The sequence below is a fragment of the Jaculus jaculus genome, chromosome 5 (assembly GCF_020740685.1).
Source record: "Jaculus jaculus isolate mJacJac1 chromosome 5, mJacJac1.mat.Y.cur, whole genome shotgun sequence".
Lineage (NCBI taxonomy): Eukaryota > Metazoa > Chordata > Mammalia > Rodentia > Dipodidae > Jaculus > Jaculus jaculus.
In genome coordinates this window covers 15,269,306-15,296,842 of record NC_059106.1, presented here as the reverse complement: position 1 = coordinate 15,296,842, position 27,537 = coordinate 15,269,306, and the positions used below count along the sequence as shown (strand labels likewise).

At 39.4% G+C, this 27,537-nt stretch overlaps 1 protein-coding gene across 6 annotated transcripts in view; it reads left to right on the top strand.

Moving 5' to 3' along the window:
• Positions 1–24,181, top strand: part of Arhgap12 (Rho GTPase activating protein 12) — a 98,697-nt gene extending 74,516 nt beyond the window's left edge. For 5 of the 6 annotated variants that reach the window (XM_045149627.1, XM_045149625.1, XM_045149624.1 and 2 more), the window contains 11 exons: positions 2,172–2,233; positions 4,905–4,986; positions 11,817–11,918; positions 13,125–13,223; positions 15,229–15,331; positions 16,242–16,358; positions 18,239–18,337; positions 20,387–20,464; positions 20,583–20,717; positions 20,943–21,045; positions 21,935–24,181. In XM_045149627.1, the coding sequence (XP_045005562.1) occupies positions 2,172–2,233; positions 4,905–4,986; positions 11,817–11,918; positions 13,125–13,223; positions 15,229–15,331; positions 16,242–16,358; positions 18,239–18,337; positions 20,387–20,464; positions 20,583–20,717; positions 20,943–21,045; positions 21,935–22,109 (1,155 nt within the window). In that variant the 3' untranslated portion in view covers positions 22,110–24,181. The remainder of the gene's footprint in view (positions 1–2,171; positions 2,234–4,904; positions 4,987–11,816; positions 11,919–13,124; positions 13,224–15,228; positions 15,332–16,241; positions 16,359–18,238; positions 18,338–20,386; positions 20,465–20,582; positions 20,718–20,942; positions 21,046–21,934) is intronic. The other variant, XR_006637172.1, reaches the window with a different exon arrangement.
• Positions 24,182–27,537: the final 3,356 nt, after the last annotated feature.

Here is a 27,537-nt window from a genome sequence, read left to right as displayed (position 1 = left end):
TCACGCCACTGGTGACTGTTCTTCTCTCCAGAGCCTCACCACACACTTTCTAGTAAGAAGCGCTGGGCACTGCCATGCCTTCCCCCATTCATTGTTCTCACCTCCTCTTCCCACCTCGCTAATGCCCCCTTAGTTCAGAGGTCAGTCTTTGAGTCACATCTTCCTCTCCCAGATCGAGTTATAGGTTCATTTCTCACAGCACGTAACACATTGTATGGTCATTGTTTCTTATACTTTCTATACATTTGGATATGATAAGTGTTGATCTCTTATGGTCACATGAGAGTGCTTAATACTTGGGTCATTAATACTCCCTTCTCAACACCTCTGAGCTCACGATGAAGCTCCTGGGCCCCTTTGAACAGTTCCTATACATGGGCAGTTGTTCATCAGACCCATCTACCCAGTGACTCGGATAAGAATCCCTGATTACATCATCTGTCTCATCCTGGGGCTTAGGCTGACAGTCACTACCACTGTTCCGTCCATTTTTCTTTCCTATTTTGATGGCCCTATTTCCATCCTACCTCACTCTCTAGTTTTTACATGATTTCAGCTATGGCATAAAAATACTGTCTTAATTCTCATTTCTCTGTTCTTCTAATTCCAGTTTAAAAAACCAGTGTCCATCACTGTCCTTATTTCCCTTCCCCATCCATTCTGACAGGAGGAGGGGCAGTAAATTCAGAAAGCTTCTGTGTAATGCTTTGTATATAGAGGATTGTATAATTGACATTTTTCTTGTGAGACAATAAGGCTCATTTGAAATGTATGAAGTTTGCATATCTGAGGTGATAAAATGCTATGCTTTGTGAAACAGTTGTTGAAAACTACCTACACATGGGTTATTTCTAAGTTTTCATGTGCCCAAAATGTAAATTAACAATTTTCAACTTTGCCTCAAGATGTAGGCAAACTTTGAAACATTATCATTTATAATCTATACAATTTTTTTCTCTTACTAAAATACCTAGAGGAAATGTGCCAGTAATCAAGTAAAAATAAATTCTGAGTTGTGATATTTTTCTTTTTAAAAGCTTTTAAAAATATTTTATTTTTAGTTATTAGAAGGTGGGGGGCGGCAGATAGAGAATGGGCATACCAGGACCTCCAGCTGCTGCAAATAAACTCTAGATGCATGCGCCACCTTGTGCATCTGGCTTACATGGGTCCTGGGGAATTGAACCTGGGCCCTTTGGTTTGCAGGCAAGTGCTTTAACCAGCTCTGAGTTGTAGTATTTTTCTTTGTAAAGTGTTTGTGCATGTATGTAAGTTGCAGTTGAATTAAGACTGGTGGTTGTTTCGTATACATGCAGTTGCTGCTGGTGTTGATAAATACTGTGGGCACAAAATCCTTTCCATTAAGTTCGCATAAGCGCAGGAAGCTAACAGGCTGGGTAGTGAGTGCTACCTCAGTCTTGCCTGGAGGACTTTTGAGACAACAACGAGCAGCATGCATAGCTTTTGCCTTCATTCTACTTAATGACGAGGCTCGTGTCAACGCCGTAAGCTGGGTCTTAGGTTAGTGTTTCCAGAGCCCAGCTCACCATATGGTAACAGGTTTAGTGACCACTTCTTGAGGCACTTTATGCCACATGAAAGTCATTTCTGTAGAATTCCATACACTGTGAGCTGATCTATTAAATAGCCACTCCACTGTTCTACCTGGCTACTTGCACATTCTGACAAAACGGGTTAGTATATTATTTTCAGGTTTTATTGCTGTGGCATTTACCACTGTAGCATTGAATCACTTTGAATAGGAAGGCATCAACCTTGTTCTGCTGCTCTCTCCTGAGCATCTAAGTCAGGGCCGAGTACCTAATAGTCGCTGCACTGCAATGTGGGAGAAAGTCGGTGCTGTCCAGGTGCTGCTGCCATGGTGATCCCCCGCCTCAGTAGAGGCACAGGGTCCGCCAGCCCCAGCTCCGTAGTGAGCCACTTCTCCCCCCACCAAAAAAAAAGGGAGTGTTGAATTACAGGATTACCGACAATATAGGAATGTTAGGATGATTATATTCTTAATGCACTTTAACACTAAGTGCATTCCATACCAACCACTCTTACGTTAATTTTCAGACTACCAGAGCGGTGTGGATCAGCCATGAATTAGTACTTGGACATTGTGGTCTGTATGAATGATCTATAAAAAATGTTACTCTGTTCCATAGGGTCAAGAGAAATACGGATTGTTAAATGTGACAAAAATTTCTGAAAATGGGAAAAAGGTTCGGTAAGTACACAAATCCTTAATGTTCTTTCATGATTCACTTGGTTGAAATAGATGAAAATGTAAAGATAGAATTAAATTCCAGCAGAAGTGATTAAAAGGTTTAGAACAATTTTGAGTCATATGTTTTTAAGTAAAATTGCCAGGATATGTATGAAACATTTAATTTTTGGTCTTTGCCAATAGAGATTCAAGAGAAAAATACTACATTTATATGCATTCCTGTCCCCTCCCACACCAAGGCTGACCTAGGACCCATTCTTTTGTTCCAGGCTGGCCTTGAGCTCACAGCAACCTTCCTACCTCTGCCTCCCAAGTGATGGGGTTAAAGGTGTGTGCCATCACAGCTGCCTTGAGTTTTAAATAAAACTGATAAATGTGATTTTATCAAAATGGATAAATGTGTTAAGGAAGAGCTTTGAATTAATAAGTAGTTGAATATATAGGCTGGCTTTAATTGCACTTGTCTTTGTGAGATTGGATTTTTAAAAAAAATTTTTTAAAATGTTCTGAAACATCTTTATAATGTGGCAATTACATGTTCCTAAACTTGTTTGGTAGAATTCACTTATGAATTGGTTTTTTGTTTTCCTTTTTCTATTTTGGATGTCATTTTCTGTTTTTATTGGTTGTTTTTTTTTGTAATAGTCTTAGGTTTTCTGTTTCTTTTGGAATATATTTTGTAATTTATGTTTTCAAATGCATTTATTTCATCATATTTAAATTTACTCACATGAAGTGAAGCAATATTGTCTTTCTCACTCCTCTCTTAGGGTTCATATACTTTTGGGTCTGAAGACCTCTTTAAACTCTTGCAGATCACTGAGTATTCCCAAGATACTTTGTCTTTTGTTATCTACAGATGCTTATTGTGATAAATTAAGAGACCTCAAGAATATTAATTATTTTAAAATAACCTGTTACAAATTAACATGGATAATAATTTATGAGTAGAAATTTTGTATTTCAAGATAATATGACAAGAGAGTTATTGATTCACATCTTTTAAAATCTTTGGTATTTGGCTCAATGACAGACACCTGAATTCTCACTTCCGCTTGTGGTCAGTCTTCTGGCCTGTTATTGTGGTTGAAGTTTATGAAAGTTGTTTTCCCATGAACAGCTAAAGTTTGGTAATGGAGAAAGGTCTTTTTAAAAAAATATTTTTATTTGCAAGCGCAGAGAGAGAGAGAGAGAGAGGAGAATGGACAAATAAACTAATCAAGTGAAACAAAAAGGTGGTAAGATTGAAGCAAAGCAAGACTTTAGTACTTTCCACACTTACACAGCTCCTAAAGTGATTCAAAAATGTGTGCACATGCACACACGCACACATCATGTCAAGACATGAAAAGAAAAGCAGGAATAGAGATCTTAATAGCATAGGGGAAAAAGCATTATGGGTAAGTCCACAGTGGAGATTTAAACATTAGTGGTGATTATTTTCCTATTAAAGCAATGCCAACAGTTACGTGCACAAACTGGTAAGAAAATGGTACATTGAAACAATAGTGATTTTATTTCATTCCTCTTCATCCATGAACTTTAGATATAAAAAGTAATAAAATAGTAAAGTAAGTATAATTGATAGATATTAAATTCTACATTTAATAAACAAAAAATAGCCTTATTTTTGTTACTTATGAAGTACCCAGGGGATTGGCCAATACGTTTAGTTGTAAGGAAAGCTTTAATTCTTATAGTCAATAGGTACATTCATTTTACCTTCTCAGCAACTGAGTTCCCTTTAAAGTAATTTAAATTTATTTTTTTGTTTAAAAACTTTTTATCTAGACTTTCTTTTTGAAGGGTATTTTGCTAGACTTTGAAATAGATAAATAAATAAAGCATCATTTCTGTCCTTAGATAATGTAGGACTCCAATGGGAGAGAAATATTTAAGCAAAAATCTCTTAACACAGAATTGAAGGAAATGCAGCAGGAAAGTTGATTGGATTCTGGCCAGGGTACAACACTGCCAGCTTTATAATAGGAACAGTGGTAATGCTGCACACAGTCAGCGTGGCCCGTACCTGTGCACGCGGAGATGACCGCAGACCAGCGGACAGTCTCTTCAACAGCCACATGCCACCAGGTGCCTCAACAGTTTCCTCTGGAATGTGGATTAAGAGAGCAGCACAGGCCTTTCCTTCACACCCTTCTGTACTCACAGGTTTACATGTGTGTTTTACCTCGGTAATTTAGAAACTTAAAAATCTTGTACTGGCAAATCAGTATATAATTTACCTTTGTTTAATATACCTAATATGTACTACCTGTCTAGTACAGACCTTCAGAGGAGGGAGATGCCGAGAAATACCCAGGTCTGTATGTAGGAAGCGTTAGGTGAGTGAGGTTAGCATGGCCTCCTGCTGTTCTGCTGTCAGGAAGAATTCAGGCTGGATATGGCGCTTTGTTTGTGGGACTTTGAAATAAAATGGTGTTCTTGATTACAGTGTACTGGAGTAGCTCTATGTGACAATATTTTGTATTTTCTGACTAACTTCATTTGTTTGGGTGCCTAAGTTGGGGCAATAAATGACTATGAATGTCATGAGAATCAAATATCCAGTTCAAATATTAATCAAGTTGTGACACTGATAATAGTGATAAGTAGGTTTTGACCTAACATTTGTTTGGGAAGGACCTCTAACTGTTCATCTTTATAATTGCAGAAAGAACTGGTTGTCTTCCTGGGCAGTGTTGCAGGGTTCATCTTTGCTTTTTACCAAAACTCAAGGAAGCAGCACAAGCTGGGTAAGTATTTCTACCCTGTGGAGGCCTTATACACCCACGCCGTGCGGGAAGTACGGTACCTGCGTCTCAGGAAGTAATTTCCAGAGTCGTCCTAGTCAGGAGTGTGCATTGAAAAATGAAGCTTTCTTAAAGATGCATTTAAAGATAAAGAACAAGAAGAGATAAAGAGTTTAAAAAGTTTAGTGAGTTACATTATTGAAATCAGTTTGCTTTATCTGTTGCACTGAAAGAAGAGCTCACAACCTGAATGTCATGGAGGGTATTTCTTGACTCATTTTCTGGCTTTTCTATGTTTGTGACTGTTACTTTGACATTTCCTTAGGAAATAGACAGTAATATGGCTAGCTTCACCATGAGTTGTATTCTGACCCTTGTATAGTGGCCAGTGACTCAAGTATCCATGTGTGTGCATAATGTTAGCTAGTGTTCACAGAAAAGACATCCAACTGACACTTGTGAGGTTTTTGCCACTTTTTGTGTATTTCAGTGTTTATTGATACTCCTCAGTTACTTAAAGTGCAAATAGTTAAACTTGTCATATAAAATTGCCAGTATTCTAAAATGCATATCAGTTATTCTTCAAAAGGCAGAAGGTTGTATAATATTAACCTCTTAACTCTGGGACAGCTTTTTCTCCCCCTTCCCTGTCATAGATGACAAAGTGATGTAGTAACTTAAGTGGCAAATCTACTTAGAACTTTGGCGTTTGGGCTCCAGAGTTCCTACTTTGAATATTTCTAAACCTTTGAGCACTTGGCATTTGCATTATGAACATCCAAATAAAATAGCATTTAAATTGAAATTATTATAAATATGTCTGGTCTGCTTCCCATTTTACCCTAATACTATTTTAGGATTACTGGGGTTCTTTTAAAAACAACACAAGTTATATTGCTCTTGTGTTGGGTGAAAGAAAAATCCATTTGTAAAGTTTAAGCAAGTTTTCGCGTTCTGCGCTTATAATGCAGCCGGTAACATTGTTCTGAACTGTGATTGCCACTGAGCATGTTCTCAGCTACTCTGGTACAACAGTCTTAAAACCCCAAACAAATAGTGTGTGCATATAAGTATTCTAAAATATTTCTTCCTTTTGGCATCATTAGTCCTTTGATTTGCTCTCTGTTCAGCCATTATAGTGGAAATGACATATAATATGCTTTCATTTTGAAAGGTAAAAATTTGATCATTTGATGATGACTGAGACGTAGAGCAGGCTGTGGTATGTAGGGTGAAGTAAGCAAGTAGAGCCATGTGGTGAGAACGGCATCATGTACTTAGGTGGGGGTGCATGTGATTTTAAGAAAATGAAGCTGGACATTTACAGATGTCAGGTGATATATGCCACCATGTGATCATTTATAGGCATCTGTATTTCATTAAAGTTTTCACTAGACAACTCCTTACACAATTCAGAATTCATAATTAAGATGTACTAGTGCCGACAAACAGGGAGGACTTTACAATCTAAAGTTGCCTTACTGTGCTAGTATGTAGCAATGCTGAAATGCAGTTTTAAGTCCCTTGGGGAAACGGCTCAGTGGATAAGGTGCTTGCCTGGCACACGTGTCCCGGGGAACCTTGTGTGTGAGCATCTGTAATCCCAGTGCACTGCCCCAAGAGAGGGGGCGGCGGCAGGAGATAACTGGCTCGCTGATGGACCCAGTGGTGAAAAACAAAACAAGAAGCCTTGCCTCAGGCAGGGGGGAAGCGGAGACTGATACCCAGATATGTCCTCTGATTCCACACATGCGCACTGTGGTGCACACACTCACCCCCCCATAACACAAATTCACTGAGGTACACAGTTTGAAATTATAGCATTATTAATATACTTTTAGTTTATTTATTTATTTGAGGAAGGGAGAAGGGGAGGGAAAGTGTATGGGATGGGCACCCCAAGGGCCATCTTCCACTGCAGATGACTCCAGACACATGTGGCACTTTGTATATCTGGCTTTATGTTGATATTGGCTTCTTGATCCCACACCAGGCTTTGCAAGCCAGTACCTTTTAACTATTAAACCATCTCTCAGCCCTGAATTGTTGTCTTTAAATGGTTTTAATGCTATTAAATTATTAAAATTTTAACCATTTCAGGTATGTACAATTAAAACACAGCCACTTGTGTTTTATAGTCTCAGTAAAAAGTAAACAGATTTAGGATATAGTAGAATGCTGGGTTTTACAGTTAATTCTTAATTTTTATTTTATGGCCAATTTTAAAAACTCATACTGCTTTCCCAATACCCACTATTAAATGAAACCAAAGTTAAATGGCCTAAATAAATGAAAGTAATACTATTTAGATAAAAAGTATGTGAGTCTGTATAATGTATTTTGATAGATACTACATTCAAAAATATCAAAATGTGGAAAAATATGTAAGATACTCCATAGGATTTAAAAAAAAATTTTTGTTCATTTTTTTATTTATCTATTTGAGAGTGACAGACACAGAGAGAAAGGCAGAGAGAGAGGGAGGATGGCCGTGCCAGGGCCTCCAGCCACTACAAATGAACTCCAGATGTGTGTGCCCCCTTGTGCATCTGGCTAACGTGGGTCCTGGGGAATCAAGCCTCAAACTGGGGTTCTTAGGCTTCACGGGCAAGCGCTTAACCACTAAGCCATCTCTCCAGCCCTCCTTAGGATTTTTTAAAAAAATAATTGAACTAATTTTGTTTCTCTGCTCAGAAACCAGCTAGATTGTCAGTAAAATCTTCCATTTCTATAATGGAACCACACCATACCTGAGGATGAGATGCTAAAGAGTCAAAAAGACAGAAATCAGGTTGGAGGGATGGCTTAGCGGTTAAGGAGTTTGCCTGCAAAGCCTAATGACCCAGGTTCGATTCCCCAGGACCCACATTAGCCAGATGCACAAGGGGGTACATGCATCTGGAGTTCTTTTGCAGTGGCTGGAGGCCCTGGTGCACCCATTCTCTCTCACTGTCCCTCATTCTCTGTCAAATAAATAAATAATTTTAAAAGACAGAAATTATTTGTGGTGAAAGCTGCCTTTAATACCCTGTATAGCTTGATTCTGTTGAAGCTGGTCTTAGTCCGAGCTCCTGTGGTGTTGTCTTGAGGTTTGGTCGTTCCTTCTGATGGGTCTGTGTGATAACAGAAGGCGGTCCTTAAAGGTCCTTAAAGAGCTCATGGGGCTGAAGAGCTGGTTCATTCTGTAAAGGAAAAATGTTTGCCAGTCCTCAGGAGGTAGAGAGAGGAGGGTCACTGGGGTAAGATAGCAAGCTAAGCTAGCAGAATTAGGGTCCTCTGGGGTTCGTGAACAAGGTGAAGAGCAAACGAGAAAGACTCCTACAACAAACTGATCTCCAAATGCATGGGCGCATGTGAATGCGTGCCCACACACATGCAAATATGCTTACACACATGCAGAAAGAAAAAAGAATTGATTTACTCAGTGTGAACACCTCGGAGAGGGGCTGGAGAGATGCATCAGTAGTTAAGGCACTTGCCTACAAAGCCTAATGACCCAGGTCCAGTTCCCCAGTACCCACATAAAGCCAGATGTACAAAGCGGTGCATGCATCGGAGTTTATTCGTAGTGGCTAGAGACCATGGTGTGCCTATTCTCTTTGTCTCTCTTCTCTCTCTCTCTGTCCCTGCAAATAAATAATTAATTAAATAATTTTCTTAAAAAGCCCTAATATGCCTGTGTTCAACCCTGACTTGACAGTAGAAAGACTGACAAGGGAACCATTCAGTGTCCGTATGATACGTGTTGTGTTACCTTTGAGGCATCAATCATCATACTCCCTATAATGTGTAGGGCAGACCCTTACAAGAGAACTTCCTGGCTTAAAAATGTTCCATGTCTGCCCTACACTTTATAGGATGTCTAGCAAGTGACTGGCTCTTGTACTCTCCTTTGTTACAACTAAATATATCTCTGCAGAATGTCAGATATCCCATGGAGGACAAAATTATTTCTGTTCTGGAGGAAGAGTCATAGAGAAAGGAATTGGTAAGCTAGATAGGAAAACTACTTGCAAAAGCTGATTTGGAAAGGGTTACCAGAGGCCATTGCCCAATAGGTTACCAAGAGGAAGAGCCAGGGGTTTCTGAGCAGTGGCTGGGCAAGATGGCAGAGGGCCAGATGTGGGCATTTCTTATCCCTCAGTAATTTGGTTGTGAATATAGGCTTGACATGCCTATATGAACAATTCCATAAAGCATTCATCTAGAAAATAAAACACAGATTTATGTAACTACAAAGTAAGAATCCTCTAAGATCATTGTACAGCTAAAATATTTGGGAGTTTAGCTCTGTCTCTGTTGTGTTTGAATAGAATTTTATTCTTATCTGTCTGGTTCCTTATGCCTTCTCCCTTGGGCCATTTGCCTCTGTCTTGTGATCACATCATTTTCTTCCCTTTCCCCAACAAGTTCTTCTACAACAGGGTACAATCTCTGAGTTTTTGCTTTTGCTGCTTTCTTCATGGAACAATTCTGTCAGTCATTGGCCTGCCGATGCATATGTCAAGTCTGATCCTGTTTCAGCTGTCACTGTCTGTCACCTGGTGCATTCCTCTTGCCACATTCTGCTTTGATGGCTTGATATATTGGTGGGAGGCGATTGCAGTGAAGTAGGACTAGGTTTTGGAAAAGAATAACAAAAAATGTTGCCAATCTATTATCACATCTCTCCAGCCTTCCCTGTCGTGTCATTTACGATGAGGAGGTCATTTGTATCGGGTCCTACAGAGTACCTGCAGGGCATAAAATGACAGCAAATTAAAATTTCAGTTGGTTTGTTTTGCTAAGTGTTTATACAGGTTATACAAAGGTAGGATCACTGAGTTTGAGGCCAGCCTGGGAGCGCAGAGTGAGTAGCGTGTGTGTGTGTGTAAAGTTAACCTAATTTTTAAAGATTTCACTGATTCCATATAATTCCATTCTTTGTTTTAATAAGTACATTATTTAAGTTCACATTGCTAGCTGAAGAGATGAAGTAAAAAGATACCATTGAGCCAGGCATGGTTGTACACTCCCTTAATCCCAGCACTTAGGAGGCAGGTAAGAGGATCCTTGTGAGTTCGAAGCCACTCTGAGACTACATAGTGAATTCCAGGCCAACCTGGATTAGAGTGATACTCTACCTCAAAAAAAAAAAAAGATACAATTGAAGTTGACTATTGATACACAAAATATGAATAAGTTATCATAAGGTTAGTTCCAACCCACTTGGAAAGACAAGTGTAAAATGTTTAAATTAAATTAAATTCAGGAAATAGTTATGTTTATGACTTAGCTTAATTTAATTAACTTTACAAGTTTTAGAAAATCTGAACTTTTTGGTACCATGGGAATACTATTTTTTGTACCATGGGAATACTATTTTCTTTCTTTAAAGAATATTTTATTTTTACTTAGTTATTTGAGAGAGGGTAAGAGATAGAGTGAGAGAACGAGGGAGAGAGGGAGAATGGGAATGCTGGGGCTTCCAGCCACTGCAAACGAACTCCAGGTGCATGCGCCACCTTGTGCATCTGGCTTACGTGGGTACTAGGGAATTGAACTGAGGTCCTTTGGCTTTGCAGGCAAGCACCTTAACTGCTAAGCCATCTCTCCAGCCCTGTTTTCTATTCTTATATAACCGTAGCCTCCATCTAGTCTGCTAATAATGGGAAGATAACAGAATAAGTATGTATTTAATGAACATTTCCTTTTTGCTAATTGTTTTCCTTATGTAGTTAACATAGAGTCATCCTTTCTGAGCTATCCATGCTAGCAAATTTCGTATTCTTCATTATATTTCTGAAGACTTCATAACATATGAGTTTAGTTATAGTTTCTAACAAGGGCTTAATATAAGAAGATGAGGCTTAGGGGTTTCTGTTTTCACAGATCATTCATTGTTGGCAACATAAATAGTTGATAAGCACAAAATAGATTTTGAATGTTTACTAGGCAGAAAATTTTCTTGGTATATCTGCCTTATTTTTTCCCATGTATATGATTATTGCCTTGTCTTTTTCAACATGTTGTTTTTTATGGCTGCATATAGTCTAGCATAAATACCAAGAATTAGAAGTGTGGCACTAAACTATACATGTGATGCCCGTTTATAAAGAACACACCATCACCAAGTTCCCTCAGTAAGAGTTGTTACAATTTCTATCTCGCAGATCAAGGCTCACTCTGTAGCCTCACCAACATGATTTTGGAATTTTTTTCCACTCTGATAAATGAAAAAAGATTCCTGAAGCGGTGGGGGATGTGGTGGTAGTGGGGGGTGGTTGTTAGGGAAATTGCGCCATTTTCTTTCTTTTTTTTAAATTTTGGTTTTTGATGATAGGATCTCTCTCTAGCCCTGGGCTGACTTGGAATTCACTCTGTAGTCTCAGGGTGGCCTGGAAGTAGTTGATCCTCCTCCCTCTGCCTCCTGAGTGCTGGGATTAAAGGTGTGTGCCACCATGCCTGGCTTGAGCCATTTTATTTCTTTACTTCTGTTTTTTTTTTTTGTTGTTGTTGTTGTTTGTTTGTTTGTTTTTTGAGGTAGGGTCTCACTTTAGCTCAGGCTGACCTGGAATTCATTGTGTAGTCTCAGGGTGGCCTTGAGCTCATGGTGATCCTCCCACCTCTGCCTCCCCAAGTGCTGGGATTAAAGGCATGTGCCACCACGTCCAGCCCATTTTATTTCTTTTTATGAACTGTACATTCATATTTGTAGACATTTCAGTTTTAAAATTGGTATTATTTTATATTATGGAAAAAGAAGATATGAAAATGCCTTTTAGTTTATTATAAAGTTGGTCTTCTTATGCAAGAGTATTACATAAAGAGTTTTCTCTTTCTCTGAAATAAAGTTTGGAAGTAATCAATCCAAACCAGAATTCACAGTAGACCTCAAGGGAGCAACGATTGAGATGGCATCAAAGGATAAATCCAGCAAGAAGAATGTCTTTGAGGTAATAATGCATTGTGCTCTGAATAGAACACACATTCTTACTTTAGTTATATGCATTGTTTTTAGTGCTTTGGGAAATAGTATTTCATTGTGACTAATTAAGGCAAAGCTGGTGATTATGTCATTTGTACCATGATTTAAGGTGCAAGGGGTAGTGTAAAAATCAGCTTTACTTATGTGCTGTTGGAAGTGAAATGCTATTACAAGTCTTTCTTTCATAAATCCTGTCTTTTCCTAGCAATGATAAAAATGATATGGTTCCCCTTTATTTCCTTATAAAGAGCCTATAGCCTGTCTATTGTAGTTGTAGTATAAGCACTCAACAGTATTGACTGGCTTGACCACCTGTTTAGAAAAACACATAAAAGGAATTTATTAGCCTTGCAGTTTAAACAGTTGGTTCTAGAATAAAAAGGATCAATGATCAAATATCAGAGTCCTGGTACGTCTTCAAGGAGGGAATCTTATTCGAACTTATTCCAATTTTTTCCAAATTAAGATAACATAATTTTAACTTTTGTTTTTTGAGGAATAGCTTTCTTAAACATCATTTGGGGAAATAGAAGAATCTTTCCCAAAATATTGTTTAGGAGACACTGTCATATGTTCTTCTAGGAAGATAGCTCAATTACAACCAAAAAATGTGAGGAAGCATAAGAAACAATGAACTAGAGATTAGTTAAATTAATTGTGGATTTTACATAGAATAATCCACTGTGTTCTTCAGTTCTGATTACATAGTTGGCATGATTTATGACCTAAAGAAATGGGAAATTTTTTATTGTTTGTGTTCTGTTTTGAATTCAGCAACTGCATTTACTTTTAAGTAGAAAAGATGAAAATTAACCTACTTACATAGTCTTTTTTCTATATTTATTTTTATAGCCAGATAGAGAACATTCTAAGGTTATGTAAAACTATCACATATTCATGTGTCTTTACAAATAAATTCTGTTTCAATTCTAATTTCAGATTCACTGCTTTTATACTCAAACTTATTTTTAAATGATAAAATATACTGGTTTTAACATGTTTTATGACACCTGTGTAACTAAATGATATTATTTTGTACTATAATAAAATATATTTTATATATATATAATATATATATAGATGTACTGATGATTTTGTAAACTTTGAAGGAAATGCTTTCATTTATTTTGTTAAAACACTCACCATACTCTTCCCTGCTTCCTTTTCTCCAAAGCTGAAAACTCGTCAAGGAACAGAACTGCTAATTCAGTCTGATAATGATGCTGTGATCAATGATTGGTTTAAAGTTCTTAGTAGTACAATCAGTAACCAGGTATGTGTTTGACTTAAGAAATATTATATTTTTCTTTATTTGATAGAGAAAATGGGTGCACAAGGGTCTCTAGCCACTGCAAATGAACTCCAGATGCATGTGCCACCTTGCACATCTGGCTTACATGGGTCCTGGGAATTTGTACCTGGATCCTTTGGCTTTGCAGGCAAGTCTTACCCACTAAGCCATCTCCCCAGCCCTTAAGCAAAATTCTTATTGCAGAACTGTTTTTCTTCTGGTTTGTTAGTGCAAAATGAAAAGACTCCCACCCATATGTGTGTGTGTTTTTATAACTTATATCAACATGCTGGGGAAAGACAAAGGTTACTTTAGCAAGCTTCAGGGGCTGGTGATGTAAATAATTAAACATTCTCACATTTGAATTTTTGTACATTAGACATTGGTGGAAAAAGAAATGGTTCAAGAAAAAAAAGGCAAACAGTGCCTAACGCATAACGTTTTTTCAGTCACTGGCTGTGTTGAAAGTCATCCTATTTGGTGGAAAGAGGTCCTCGGCAAATTTGCAAGGTGCATGCCGCTGCAGCCCAGGCTCGATAGCGTGCTCTGTAGCACCTCCTTGTCCTGTTTGCTGACCCTCTCTTCTGCAGGGGTTCAGTGCTCCTCTTCTTAGCACCAAACACAAAAGAAGGCCATGTTCATATTCTGAGATGCTTAGAACAGTCACAGGCAGCAAGGAACCGTGCGCCTTTCTATTCTGTAGTTTGGACCTTTCTCTATACATGTGAGACTACTTGACCATCTGACGGGAAGAAAGAAAGAATCTGAAGGAAATGAAGGGGAATTTGTAGTTTTCATTTCTCTTTTTCTTTTAGCAAATTAATCATAAAGCTGCTTGGTTTGTAATACTGTGTGATATTTCTGAATTTTGTCCTTTTTTTCCCTGAAACCATGGACATACTGTAACACCTTCCTCTTCATACCCCAATAAGAATTCCGTAAGCAGAGGCTGAGAAACACCCAAGGCATTCTTAAAGAAGAAAGTGAAAGTGCTCGCTGACTTTATAAAGCTTCCTTAACGAATAGAGCATGATACGATATTCATGCAGACCCATGGAACAGACAGAGCCCAGAGACAGACCCCCATGCCTGTGAACACCTTAGACCAGAAATAGCACTGCACAATTGTAAGGAAGAAAATATGCCTTTTAGTAAATAGTTCTTGTCCAACTGTATACCCGAGAAGAAATGGGAGCCATTTTTCCTTATACTTTATACAAAAATGAATTCCAGTGTAATAAACCGACTGTGAAGTGCAGAACAACATTTTTAGCCTCAAGAATTCAGTCCAGATTTTTTTAACTTTTTTTAAAAAAGATTTTAAATCTGGTTCATCTGGATTCTTAAAAATATTTTTATTTATTTATTTATTTGACAGAGAAAGGGGGGGTAGAGAATGGGCGTGCCAGGGCCTCCAGCCACTGCAGATAAACTCCAGACACGTGTGCCCCCCTGTGCATCTGACTAACGTGGGTCCTGGGGAATCCAGCCTGGGTACTTTGGCTTTGCAGGCAAATGCCTTAACTGCAAAGCCATCCCTCCAGCCCCCTTTAAGCTTTCTAACACGGCGAACATTACCTTGGTGAAGCAATAGAAGAGTTCAGCATTTCTTTCGGCCCCTGACACCTTACCCAGGGTCACGATGCAGCCGCTTTACGTTTTGTCTCCATCAATGGCAGCCTGTCTTGGTAACTGTTCTGTGTGCCACCCACATTTAGTGGGTCAGATAAGATGGCCTGACTCTCAGTGTAAGCCCATCATTCTGTCCTGTCAGCTTGATTCTCTGCTTAGAAACATGCAGTCATGTCACTAAGGAGGAAAGCATACTTGACAGATTTATCAAACATCTAAGTCAGACTTACTGTATATTACTTGGTTTCCTAAAATTGTTGATACAAGTTAAGTACTGGTCATTATGAAAGGAATGTTATTTCAGCTGCAGTAGCACTAGAAATAACGTGTGTTGGGACTTCTCTCACTCATATAGGCAATGGAACCTGATGAAGCCATTGAAGAGGAGGTGCCAGATTCACCAGGGACAGAAAAGCAGGATAAAGAAAAAGACCTTAAAGACCTTAAAAAACTTCGTTGTAAGTTATTCCTTTGTGTGTGTGTGCGTGTGTGTGTGTGCTGGTGATTTATGTGAGCTGTTCTCTTAGTTTCTCAGAGATTTTAAATAATTGCCCATATAAAGGCTGGCTGAGTGCAATCTCCAATGTTAGATATAAGTAAGTTATGTAGTTCTCTTTGATTTTTTTTGGATGTAAAGGCCTCACTCTATCCCAGGCTGACCTGTCACTCACTCTGCACTCTGTAGACTCAGACTGGCCTTGAACTCAAGCGGTTCTCCTACTTCTGCCTCCTGAATGCTGGGATTAAAGGCCTGTGCCGCCATGCCCGGCCAGACTCTTACTTACTAGGATAAAAAGATGTATATTATATGGATTTGATGTGTTGATATGTGTAGTCATTTTGCCCTCTGAAATTGATGATGAAAGAAGATGAGTAATCATTTGTGAAATAATGAATATAAATTAGAATAATTTAGGGATGTCTACAACAATACAGATGTAGTCACTTGCTTTGGGTTGAGACTATAGCTCAGGTGGTAGTGTGTCTGCCAAGCATGGAGGAAGTCCAGGGTTTGGTCCCTAGAACTGCATAAAACCAGGTGTAGTGGCACATGTCTGTAACCCTAACACTGGAGAGGCAGAGACAGAAAGATCACAAGTTCGAGGCTGTCTCCTGCTACATAGTGAATTCAAGCCTAGCTTGAACTATGTGAAATCCTTTCTCAAAAAGAGAGAATGAAAGGTTCTGCTGAAAACTGAGTTTGTGTTAATATGATTTGTCATGCCTCTTTTAAACTACATTAAAACTATAACAGAATTTGTGCTGCGATTTTGACTCATGAGTTTATGATAATTTGAGTAATCTGTGAAAAAACTTAATTAGAAAAGTTGTCATTTTCTGAAATGCCTAATCTCTCCTTGTCTTAAGCTATGAAAGTATCTAGCATAGATTCTTCAGAACAGAAGAAAACCAAGAAAAATTTAAAGAAGTTTCTTACACGACGCCCCACGTTGCAAGCTGTTCGTGAAAAAGGCTATATTAAAGGTATGTAGGGGCTGGTGAAATGGTTGAGTGCTTAAGGCGTTTGCCTGCGAAGCCTAAGGACCCCTGTTCGATTCCCCAAGACCCACGTAAGCCAGATGCACAAGGAGGCACACGCCTCTAGAGTTTGTTTGCAGTGGCTAAAGGCCCTGGCATGGCCATTCTCTCTTTCTGCCTCTCTCTCTCTCTAAAATAAATAAATAAATAAAATATTTATAAAAGGTTTGTAAGAGAAGCAGTGTTTATAATTATCACTATTGCTCGAAATCAGAAATGTTTCAGATTAAAACTGAAAATTTCCAAATAGTTAAAAATATAATTTTTTGTTCACTTTTCACTGAATAGTTATTAGTGTACAGTGATTAAAAGGCATGTAAACAGTAGACACTGATTTTTAATGCACATTCAAAATTCACTGTAGTTAAAGCATTGTACCGACATAAATGCCAAACTAAACGAGAACTGCCGCATCAAGGAAGCCACACAGCTGTGACGTGCGGCACCTTCTTGGGAGCCACAGCGGTGAAGAGTTTAGTTCTACAGTGTGACATTAAAAGAAATTAGAAAATTTGAATAAGCTACCACAGTAGAGTTAAAACAAACAAACAAACTTGATGTGCTCTAATTTAAGGTAATTTCAAAATTAGTAAAAAATTGTTTTTCCTAATTAGTTTATGTATTTACCATTTATAAAAACCCTGATTGTCTAACAAGATCTTTTTTTTATAAAATCACATACATCTGTATATACCTGCATATTTATAATTGTATTTAATGCCAAAAGTAAAAATTTCAAATTCATGGCTAAAACAATGACATTTCCTTAGAAATAAAGCAAAAGATGACATATTGTATGTATGCGTGTCTGATCATGAGGCTTGTGAAAAGGATCAGGGCATCTGTTCAAAACACAGCTGAATAACAAAACAAGAGTGAGTCTCACGTCCTTAAGACTTCTTGAAGGAATTTAGGTAACTCACGTTAGCTGGGCCTGATGACCCCGCCTGCAGTCAAGCACTTGGAAGGGAGGTGGAGGGAGGTGAGTGAGCAGCTCAAGGCCAGCCTGGGCGACTCGAGGCCCTGCCTCTAACAAACAGCAGACAAAATAACAGCCTTTATGGTTACGGAAAAGCAAGAGCATCCAGAGAAAACATGCGTGGCATGTCAAGTTTAGAGCCTTGGACAAAACAGTTTGACAAGTAAGTTAATGGCTGATGTGTTAATTTGTTTATCAGGCCTTTTTTACTGAGAAATAGAGACAGTTGTCCCTTTGTGGAGTTACTCCTCACTTCAAATACTTTGTTTTCCTAAAGACTCAGCACTAATGTGGAATGTCTAAACTTTGGGGTTAAAAGATTAATGGAACAGCCTTTGAAAACATGATGCTTATTTGTTATGTTAGTTTTAAAAATGTTTGAGTATTGGCTGTAGGCACTGCGCGCTGGTGGTAAGAACTAACTGTGTGTCAGGTCCCCAGCTTCGTGGCACTTAGACTCAGGTAGAAGGCAGACAAGACAGTTTGAAGTGGAGTGCTCTGAGCCCATCATAGTAGTCATATAGAAAATAACTAGAATTGGGGGTCTCGGGTAAGAATGATCAGTACATTTTTCTGAGGAGGTGTAACATTTCAGCTGAGACTATGAGTGAAGGAAAGAAATCAGTTTTACGGGTGAGAGGGGGGAATTGTTCTCTGAAGAAGACATAAAAAGTATGAACCGCTTAGGCAAGGGTGAGTTCTGTCCATGGAGTTGAGTAAAGACTGACTGTAAAGTGAAGAAGTGCCCGAGATCAGGCACAGCTATGGTGTGTGTGGTATTCTGAATGGCTTAGATGTTTCCTGAACTGTTGGCAAGGTGGGTCATGTCTTGAACAATCTCTTTCAGATCAGGTCTTTGGATCTAATCTTGCTAGTCTCTGTCAGAGAGAGAATGGGACAGTGCCAAAGTTTGTGAAGTTGTGCGTTGAGCATGTCGAAGAGCATGGTGAGAAAATGATTTTCGGCTTATTTCTTTTTCTTTTTGCATGTGTACATGTAAATGCGTGCTTATATGTATGTAGGCACACATGCATCAGATGTGCATGCTCATATGTGCATGTAGAGGCCAGAGGTTGACATCTGGTGTCTTAATCATGCTTCACCATGTTTTTTTGTGATGGTCTCTCACTGAGGCCTGAGCCCACAGTTCAACCAGTCTAGCCAGCAAGCCCCAAGCCCACGCCTCCCCCTCCCCCCCCCGCCCCAGTCTGCCTTCCCAGCGACTGGACTATAGGCACTTGCCACTGTGCCCAGCATTTTACGTAAGTGCTGAGATTCAAGTTGAGGTCCCCATGGTTACATGGATAGTACTTTACCACCTGAGCCTTCTCCCCAAATTCTTCTTTTTTCATGTTAAGCAAGTTGACTCATTATTTTAGCATCAAAATCCCTAAGGTTTTATGATTTTGGGTGAAGCATCCAGAAGTAACTTATGGTCCTAAAATGTTTGAGAGGGAGGGAACAAGGGAATCTTGTTTGTGGAAAGCTTTCATATTTGCGCCTGTCTCAAATTAAGAACAGCAGGCATCTATTGACCATAACACATAATGGTTAACTACGGATACGGCATTCTGCCTAGCCATTTGATGTTGCCAGTGCTCGGTGGACACAGTGGTGAGATGAAACTGAGTTTAAGGAAGGACAAGACAGTAGAAGATCAGACAGCAGTGTATGCACTTACCACGAGGAGGTGTGCTCTGAGGATAAAGGAGAGGGCATTTTAAAGCTTTCAAACCAACTCAAAAGTATCTCAGTAGACCAGTCTCATGTCGTTCCTTGAAGATAAGACAAACGACTTTCTAATTTTACTTAATTTTAACACATATATTATGAACACTGATTTATTATGAGCTACAGTATGTTGACAATAATCACATCATCTGTCTATATCAGAAACATACTGTACAGTTAGTATACATTATTGATTTGTAATTCCTGCCAGCTTTAGCTCTTGTCCCATTGGCTTTTGTCAGCATGATGGCAGAGACCCGCACTGCCTTTAGACGAAGCTGAATGAATTGCACATTAAACTGTGCTGGGCTCATCATTTGAGATTCAAATGATTCTGTTTCACATCTAAAAGAAAATAACAAACTATATCAAATGACCAATTTTTTTTCTGTAGCTTACATTAAGTTTATGATGAACAGTTAAGACAAACATTTGAAGAGAGCGACGGACTTTTCAGTATGTGCGTTTACATTATGAAATGGTATGCAGAAAAAAGACGGGTTGAATTAATCTACTTGGTTTCGTTTTAAACTACTCACAGGTGTTGGGAGAAGTTTGTCTTAAATTGTTAGTATTTTAAGTTTAATGAGATGTTTTCCATGAGCTAAGCCACAGTCTACCTGATAAACAAAGTAGAATTTCTGCTGTTTAATTCTGTTTAAGAGAATTCAGAGTGAATCACCACCCTTTTCCCCACATCTGCCAAGAGTCTACTGAAAAAGCCATTTAGAAGAAGACAGTGTTTGTCCTTGTGATGTTTGATGGTAATGCTAATGAATAAGAATTCTGAAGCTGGGTCCCAGCTACGTGTGAGGTTGAGGCAGAGAATTTGCTTGAGCTCACCCTGGCTCAAGTTTGAGACCAGCCTCTGGGCATCATAGTAAAACCCTCTCCTCCAAAAAAAAAACCAAACAACAAAAAAAAAAAAACAGAAGTGGGAGAGATGGTTCAGTGGACAAGAGCACTCACTGCACATGCATGAGGACCTGAATCTGATGTCATGTGAAAGCATGCCTGTGCCCCCAACACTGAGGGGAGTGAAGACAGGTTGCTGGAGTCCTTGGTAAGCAAGTCTAAAAAAGCAAAGGATTCTCCAGGTCAGTGAGAAATGCTGTCTCAGGACAATCAGGCAAAAGCAATTAGGAGGACCCCTGACTTCCTCCTCTGGCCTCCACACGTGCACACACAGTGCACATCCGTGCCACATGTGCACACACCACATGCCCCAAACAATAAAATCAACTCAGAATCTTCTGTCTCTCAGGTTTGGATGTCGATGGCATCTACAGAGTAAGTGGCAACCTTGCCGTGATCCAAAAGCTGCGGTTTGCTGTCAATCATGGTAAGAATCCTCACCCGACCCTAAATCCAGATGCCCACAGCCTTGCCACCTCGAGTGTGCCTGATCTGGGATTGGCTTAAAGCAGTTTTCAAAATGTTCTGTTGCTTCTGTCTTCCAGACGAGAAGTTGGATTTGAATGACAGTAAGTGGGAAGACATTCATGTCATCACTGGAGCACTCAAAATGTTTTTTCGAGAATTACCAGAACCGCTTTTTACATTTAATCACTTCAATGACTTTGTTAATGCAATTAGTAAGTATGTAACTCTATTCAATTTTTTTTCAACATACTGGAAATCTTTTGCACAGATAAGCTAACTTTTGATTTTTTAAAAAATTCAATGGATTGTTTCACTCCAGAAATTTTTAATGTGACCACCAGATGTCACTGTGTATTACCAAATATCAGCTTCCAAAATGTCATTACTTTTAGTTTCCAAAGAATGTGCTGCAAGACATCTACTTTATCTTCTTTTAGAACAAGAACCAAGGCAGCGAGTTGCTGCTGTCAAGGATCTAATCAGACAGTTGCCAAAGCCGAATCAAGACACAATGCAGGTTCTGTTTAGACACCTCAGAAGGTAAGAGCTGCCCAGTTAGGAGGTGGGCATGGTACAGTGGAAAGCAAACAGGGACCGAGTCACCTGGAGAGATTCTGCTCCCAGGTGTGGCACGTGCTGTCTTTGTAATGGGAGATAACACACTTTCCTAGGTCGACTGGTTTGGTGTGAAAACTGCTTAGCACATAGTAGGTGTTCATGTGTCACTGAAGTGAGAGAATGTGACGGGGAGAGTGATTGTCAGGTTTGCTGTGTGACGTCCCTGTCGCTACTACACTGCAGCCGACTTTGTTCCTCCTGCACAAGAGCAATAAAATGCTAAACTAAAACAAATGATAGAGTTACAAGAAGTTTTTAAATATTTTTTTTGTTTATTTTTATTTATTTGAGAGTGACAGAGAAAGAGGTGGGGGGGGGGAGAATGGGCGCATCAGGGCCTCCAGCCACTGCAAACGAACTCCAGATGCGTGCGCCCCCTTGTGCATCTGGCTAACGTGGGTCCTGGGGAATCAAGCCCCGAACTGGGGTCCTTAGGCTTCATAGGCAAGCGCTTAACAGCTAAGCCATCTCTCCAGCCCCACAATAAGTTGTTTAAATAAGTTGGAGAACTCTGGTCTCCATGTCCTGATGAAATGTTCTTCCTGTCAGCTCTAGGAGTGAATCATTGTTGCCTGAATTATAGTACACCTTGAAGTCTGTGTTGTGTTTTGAAAATTAAGCTAAAATAGAACATGTTTAACGTTTACTACATATATGCAATACTTCTCTGCTGTGTTTAGTGAAGACCAAGCTTGGCATGGCACTCAGGCTGAGTTCTCTCTCCCTGGCTAAGCAGCCAACCGAGCACTCTTTTCTAAACGCACACTGTTCATTATAGTGCAGTTCAGACTTGTCTCTTTTCTCCCCTTAGAGTTATAGAAAACGGAGAAAAAAACCGAATGACCTATCAGAGTATAGCAATTGTTTTTGGCCCAACTCTACTAAAGCCAGAGAAAGAGACTGGCAATATCGCAGTTCACACTGTGTACCAGAATCAGATCGTAGAACTCATTCTTCTGGAATTGAGCTCCGTCTTTGGACGTTGATTCTCACAGAAGACAACCTGTGGATTGAAATGGGATCTCATCAGATTTCAAATCTTCATACATGTTGTTTGTTTCTTTTTGGACCAAGAAGTGACTCTGGTTTTTGCACTTTCTTGAGGGACCGGGAAGGAAGGGGAGAGTGAAGATGTCTGTTAGACCCTCATATTTGCTGCTTTGTTTCAAGGTGGTATGACTGTGTAATTATGGATTATTTTATCCTGAATGTTTGCGTTTCACACTCTGAATTTCAGTCAACTCAGAATTCTAACCAGTCATATACACTGGATAATTTGGTAAGAAAAAGAAAAACTTACATGTTTGTTTTTTTTTTTTCCACCCTGTCAAACTGGATAATCATGAAATTCTCAAGACTTTACTTAAGTTCTTTACTTAGTACAGAAGTTGTCTTGAAAACTCTTGGGCAGTTAAGACAGAATGAAGTGTATTCATTTTGAAACCTGTGTGCTTTTTCAGGATTTCTGCATGCGGTGGCAGTCTGCAGTGCTAAAATTGATTATCTCCCAGATAGAATCCCTAGATGAGGGCTTTTATTTGTCGCACAGCATCCTTACTGCGTCTCTTAGTTACTAGCTTGGGCGGCACACTAACGTCCTTCAGCACCGTGATAGACGGGATAAATCAGTTCAGGGTATTTGGGGGCCGTCTGATGATACTAAACCATAGCTGACAATCCTGATTGTAGCGAGTGCCATATTGAGTTCTTAGTATGACCCTGTGGAAATTTTTTTATTTTATGTAAATATGGACTAAAGACTTACTTTCCTTAAGCTTGTGTATATAATTAAGTTGTATAGTCTCCAAATACCTGCTAACCCTACATTTCTAACCATGATACTGATAACCTTTACTATGAATAATGTTTCCTCCAGAAATGGTGATTATCTGGGAAAGGTAAACTGTGTGCACTTTCAGACAGACTTTCATTTACAGACAGATCACTGTAGTAATACAAATGGTACTGGAAAATACTGAATAAACCTACTACATGGCAAATGCACTACAAGAGGATCCCTTTAGGTTATTTAATATGTACAGAATACATTAGAAAATGTTACAGAATTCTAACTCTCCAATTGGATTAGTGGAAACTTGTGTGTAAATTAGATGGATGTTGGTTGGAAAATGACATTGTTAAATGTGAGAGTTTCTTTTACATTACTAATGTAGATTAATTTGTATAATAAAACAGGGTTTGGAAGGTTTTGTTACAGGGTGCATGGTCTGTTGAAAAAATTTTTAAATGTATTTTTCTAGATTAACTGCTGTATATGAAATGTTTAATCTAATAAAAGAAACTATAAGAGGCTTAGAGACTTTTTCCATTGGAGATACGCATTTTGGTTCTTAACTTTTTGTTTTTGTTTTCATTTACAGGCATACTCTTATACCTCATTTTAGAAAATCAACTGAGTTCAATATTTCCTGTGGTTAAATATATTTTCCTTACTTCATGTGTTTTCTGTTCTTTTCCATACCAGCACCTTCTCAACACACACTATTTCTTCACCAGTGTTTGAGAGAAAATGATTTGTGACCATACTTCTTTTTCCCAGGATTGCATTTACAATTTATACATTGCCTTCCTGGGAACAAGTATATACATAGTTTTTGAATGATTGGTCTCAAAACCTCTATCCTGACTCATGTTGTTAAAATACTGTATTTATTGTTGTAATCTTCTTAAATGGATAACAAACCAAATTACTTGACAGCTAAAGCAGATTGTCTTGGGTAGGGAGAAAAGTCCCAGATCATAATGTCTGTATCTGCCTGAAGGTAATGTTAATCGCAGTATGCTTTAGGTCACTTGTGTACCAGGAAATCAGACTCAAAGCTGTGATTTGTGGTGTTTCTCTTTGTGGTCATGAACATGTCAGAGGTGAAAATTGTCCTGTTTCTTGTTTCAAAGTATATGTGTATATGTGAAGTCTCGAATGTGTCGCTGGTCTCCAGCTGATCATTTTATTGTAATATTCTGTGTACAATGAGGTCAGTGTCTTGTGTTCTCATCCTTTGTGGATTAAAATTATCAATTGTTTTTGTAACAACAATACCAGTAACATTTCCTGTCCTGATGGCTTTTTTTTTTTAGTAGAAAATATATTAAAAGCTAAAAATAAATTATCAGTGAAATTTCATTTATGAATAGGCCTTTCTTCTAAACATCTCAAAAAAAAAGGTAGTTGGAAATTCAAAGGCAAAGTATATTCACATGTACAATTTTAGTAATTTTAGTTTGGAGAAACAAATTAAATTTTACAGCAATGAGATGCAGTCTTTTACTGTGGAAAATGTAGAAAACATCTTTAATTTTTATTGTGAAAATTACAAGTGGCTAAATTGATTCAGCAAAACTTTGGGCTTGGGGACAGATAGGCTGTATCTATGTTTATATCTATGTTTATAACATAGATACAGACATGACATACGTGCCAGTGAGTGTGTGTGTGTGTGCACGCGCACGCACACACGCCAGCCATTGCCTATATGCAACCTGAAAATTCCTCAGTTACATTAGTGACAGATGCCTAGAAACCTTTTTATTCCTTTTTAAAAATATTTTATTCATTTGCAAGCAGAAAGTGATAGAAGAGAGACAGATAGGGAGAACGAGCATGCCAGGGCTTCCAGTCACTGCAAGCAGATTCCAGATGCATGTGCTATTTTGTACACCTGGCTTTATGTGGGCACTGGGGAACTCGGGTTGTTAGGCTTTACAGGCAAGTACCTTAACTGCTGAGCCATCTCTCTGGCCCTCCTTTATACTTTTTTAATTTCAGCCCATGCTTTTATGCAAAGCCACACTATTGGGTATTAACATATTTAAAGTAAACACAAGAAGTGCCCACAGCACCGACTCCTCACCTCTGTAGGCATTTTAAGAGAAGAGTTCCCAGCGTGTCCTTTCGGCAGAGGCGTAACAAAAACAGTCACACGAGCATCCTGTACTCTCTGGTCTACTCAAAGTTGAATATTTCAGTCTTGCATCTGTAGAGTATGAAAATGGTTAGAAGACAGGATTTTGTGGCATTCAGTTCTCTGAACTCTGGCCATCAACTCTGGTCCTCAAGTATAGAGAGCACTTCTCCAGTGTGTGAGCAGTATGCTTAATGGGCCATTTAGCTTGTGTGTTGCAGTGTTAAGGGTTGGGCACAAATTGTTATGTTGTTTTTAAAAAATATCCTAGTACATCTAATACAGTTCCCTTAAATGCAAGTGTAGTTTGAAACAAAAGAAATAAGCGAACAGGACATAGAACCTAAAACAACAAAAACCCTACTCCTAATGGTGCATCTGAGTGTGATGAGTTTGTGCAAGCTGTGAAGCCCGGCCAAGCAGAATCAGACTCCCCCAGAGAAGTGGAGGCACAGCCTGCCTAACAGTGGGTCCGTAACTGCGCCCCCCAGGGTGGCTCCTGGAGCACCAGTACATCCAGTCAGTCTCCTTGGCTGCGGCTGGACTCATCGCTTCCCTTCTCCCGCGGGAGGATGTGGGGAGGGAGAAAAGGCCTTCGCGGAGCTGCTAAGCACTGGGCCTGTGGAACAAGGAAGCTGACAGACAACTACAGTAACCCCCCCAGTAAGACACCCCCTTGGCTTTATGTCCTCAGTGTCTTCAGAAAAATGGTCTTAGGTAAAGATGTTTAGTTATCAGTGCTGGTAGCTGCGTCTTTTGGGTCATTCTGATAGTTGTGGCTTGCATGGGAAGTGCATTGAAACTTGCCGAGTTGTGTTGTCATGAACTTGGGAATAGTGATGAACTCCATAGATGCCTCAGAATGGACTGAGGCTTTCATCAGTGAGGCTGGGCAAGGTTCATGGTGCCTTGAGCCAGAGAATTCTGCATAGTACTTGGGGTGTCTAGAGAGCTTACATATAAGGAGAGAGAATTCCCGAAACAGTCCAGTATAGCAATTTTATGTAGCATTTAAACTAATATCTTTTGCCATCGAGATAACAGGGGAGAACATGCTTAGGTTAATACTATGTAAATATTACAGGATTACATAGAAGGGACTTGAGTGTCTGCAGAGGCCAGGAGGGGTGTTCCCACTGATTTTCTGTGGATCGTAAGGTACTATACTGTTTTTTCCTATGCACCCTGCACCATTGCCAAGGTGTCTGTCAAGTGGTTTTTTTAAGTTGGTGTCTCCTTTGCATTATGGCACTTACACTTTGGAGCTTGTTTAATAAAAGGTTTATTGGAACACTCACAGTGGTGACTCACAGGCCAGTCGTGTGGACCGTGGACATGCCACACAGGGATGGTTCGTGTCTTGAGTGGAATGGCTTCCAGTGTCATTTTGCTACTCCGAATGATGAAAAGCTAAAAACTTATGAATTGTTTATTCCCGGAATTTTCCATTTAATATTTATGCCCCGCCACCACAGTTGTCTGCAAGTGATGTGGGAAGTGAAAGTGCAGGCACGGAGGGGAGTATGGTCAAGCGTATTTTACGTGTTCAGTATTGTTGGAGGAGGAAAGATAATCTGTTTCATGAGCTACTGTCATGCTAAGATAATTTAATGTATCGTCAAAACTATTTTTCTTTAAAATGCACACATTTATTAGGACCATTGAAGTGTCCAGGGTTGGGTACTGCCTTCTAGTTACGTAGTAAACCAGCAAGACTGGGGAGATGGCTCTGGTGTAAGGTGCCTGCTGTACGATCATGACCTGAGTTTGATCCCTAGAACCCACCTAAATGATGGTTGTGGTGGTGTGCACTTGTAACCTCTGTGGGCGGAGGTGGAAACAGGAGGATCCCCTGCGCTCATTGGCCAGCCAGTCAAGCCTACTGGGCATGCTCCAAGCCAATTAGAAGCTGTCTTTAAAAAAAAAAGGAAGTCACCTAAATAAACCTTTGGCCTCCACACACTGAAGAAAAAGGAGCGACGAGATTGCTCATTTGGTAAAGTGCTTGCTATGCAAGTTTGAGGACCTGTGGTCAGACCCCCAGTGCCTTATTTACAATGCCTTTTACGTAAGTGGGCGTGGTGGTACCCACCTGTAATCCCAACAGTGGAGACCGGAGGATCCCTGGGACTTGCTAGGTAGCTAGTCTAGCTGAATTGGGTTCAGAGAGAGAACCTGCCTCAAAAGGTAAGGGCAGGGTGATTGAAGAAGATCGATCGATGCTAACCTTTGGCCACACGCAGGCACACATACACACCCAAATGTGTGCCTGCACACAGCACATGTATGCGTGCACTATGCAGAGATGGACTGAAAAGTACAACACCTCCTCTGGCAAGTAATCAGAGTTGGATGGCTGTATTTCCATCCACTGACATTCCTGACAGACTAGTGTTTTAATCTGTCCGTGTGTACATCTGCTTTCACTTAATGGTCTGTAATAGTGTTCAGATATTGTTAAGAACCAGCCACATGTGACAATGATTTTTTT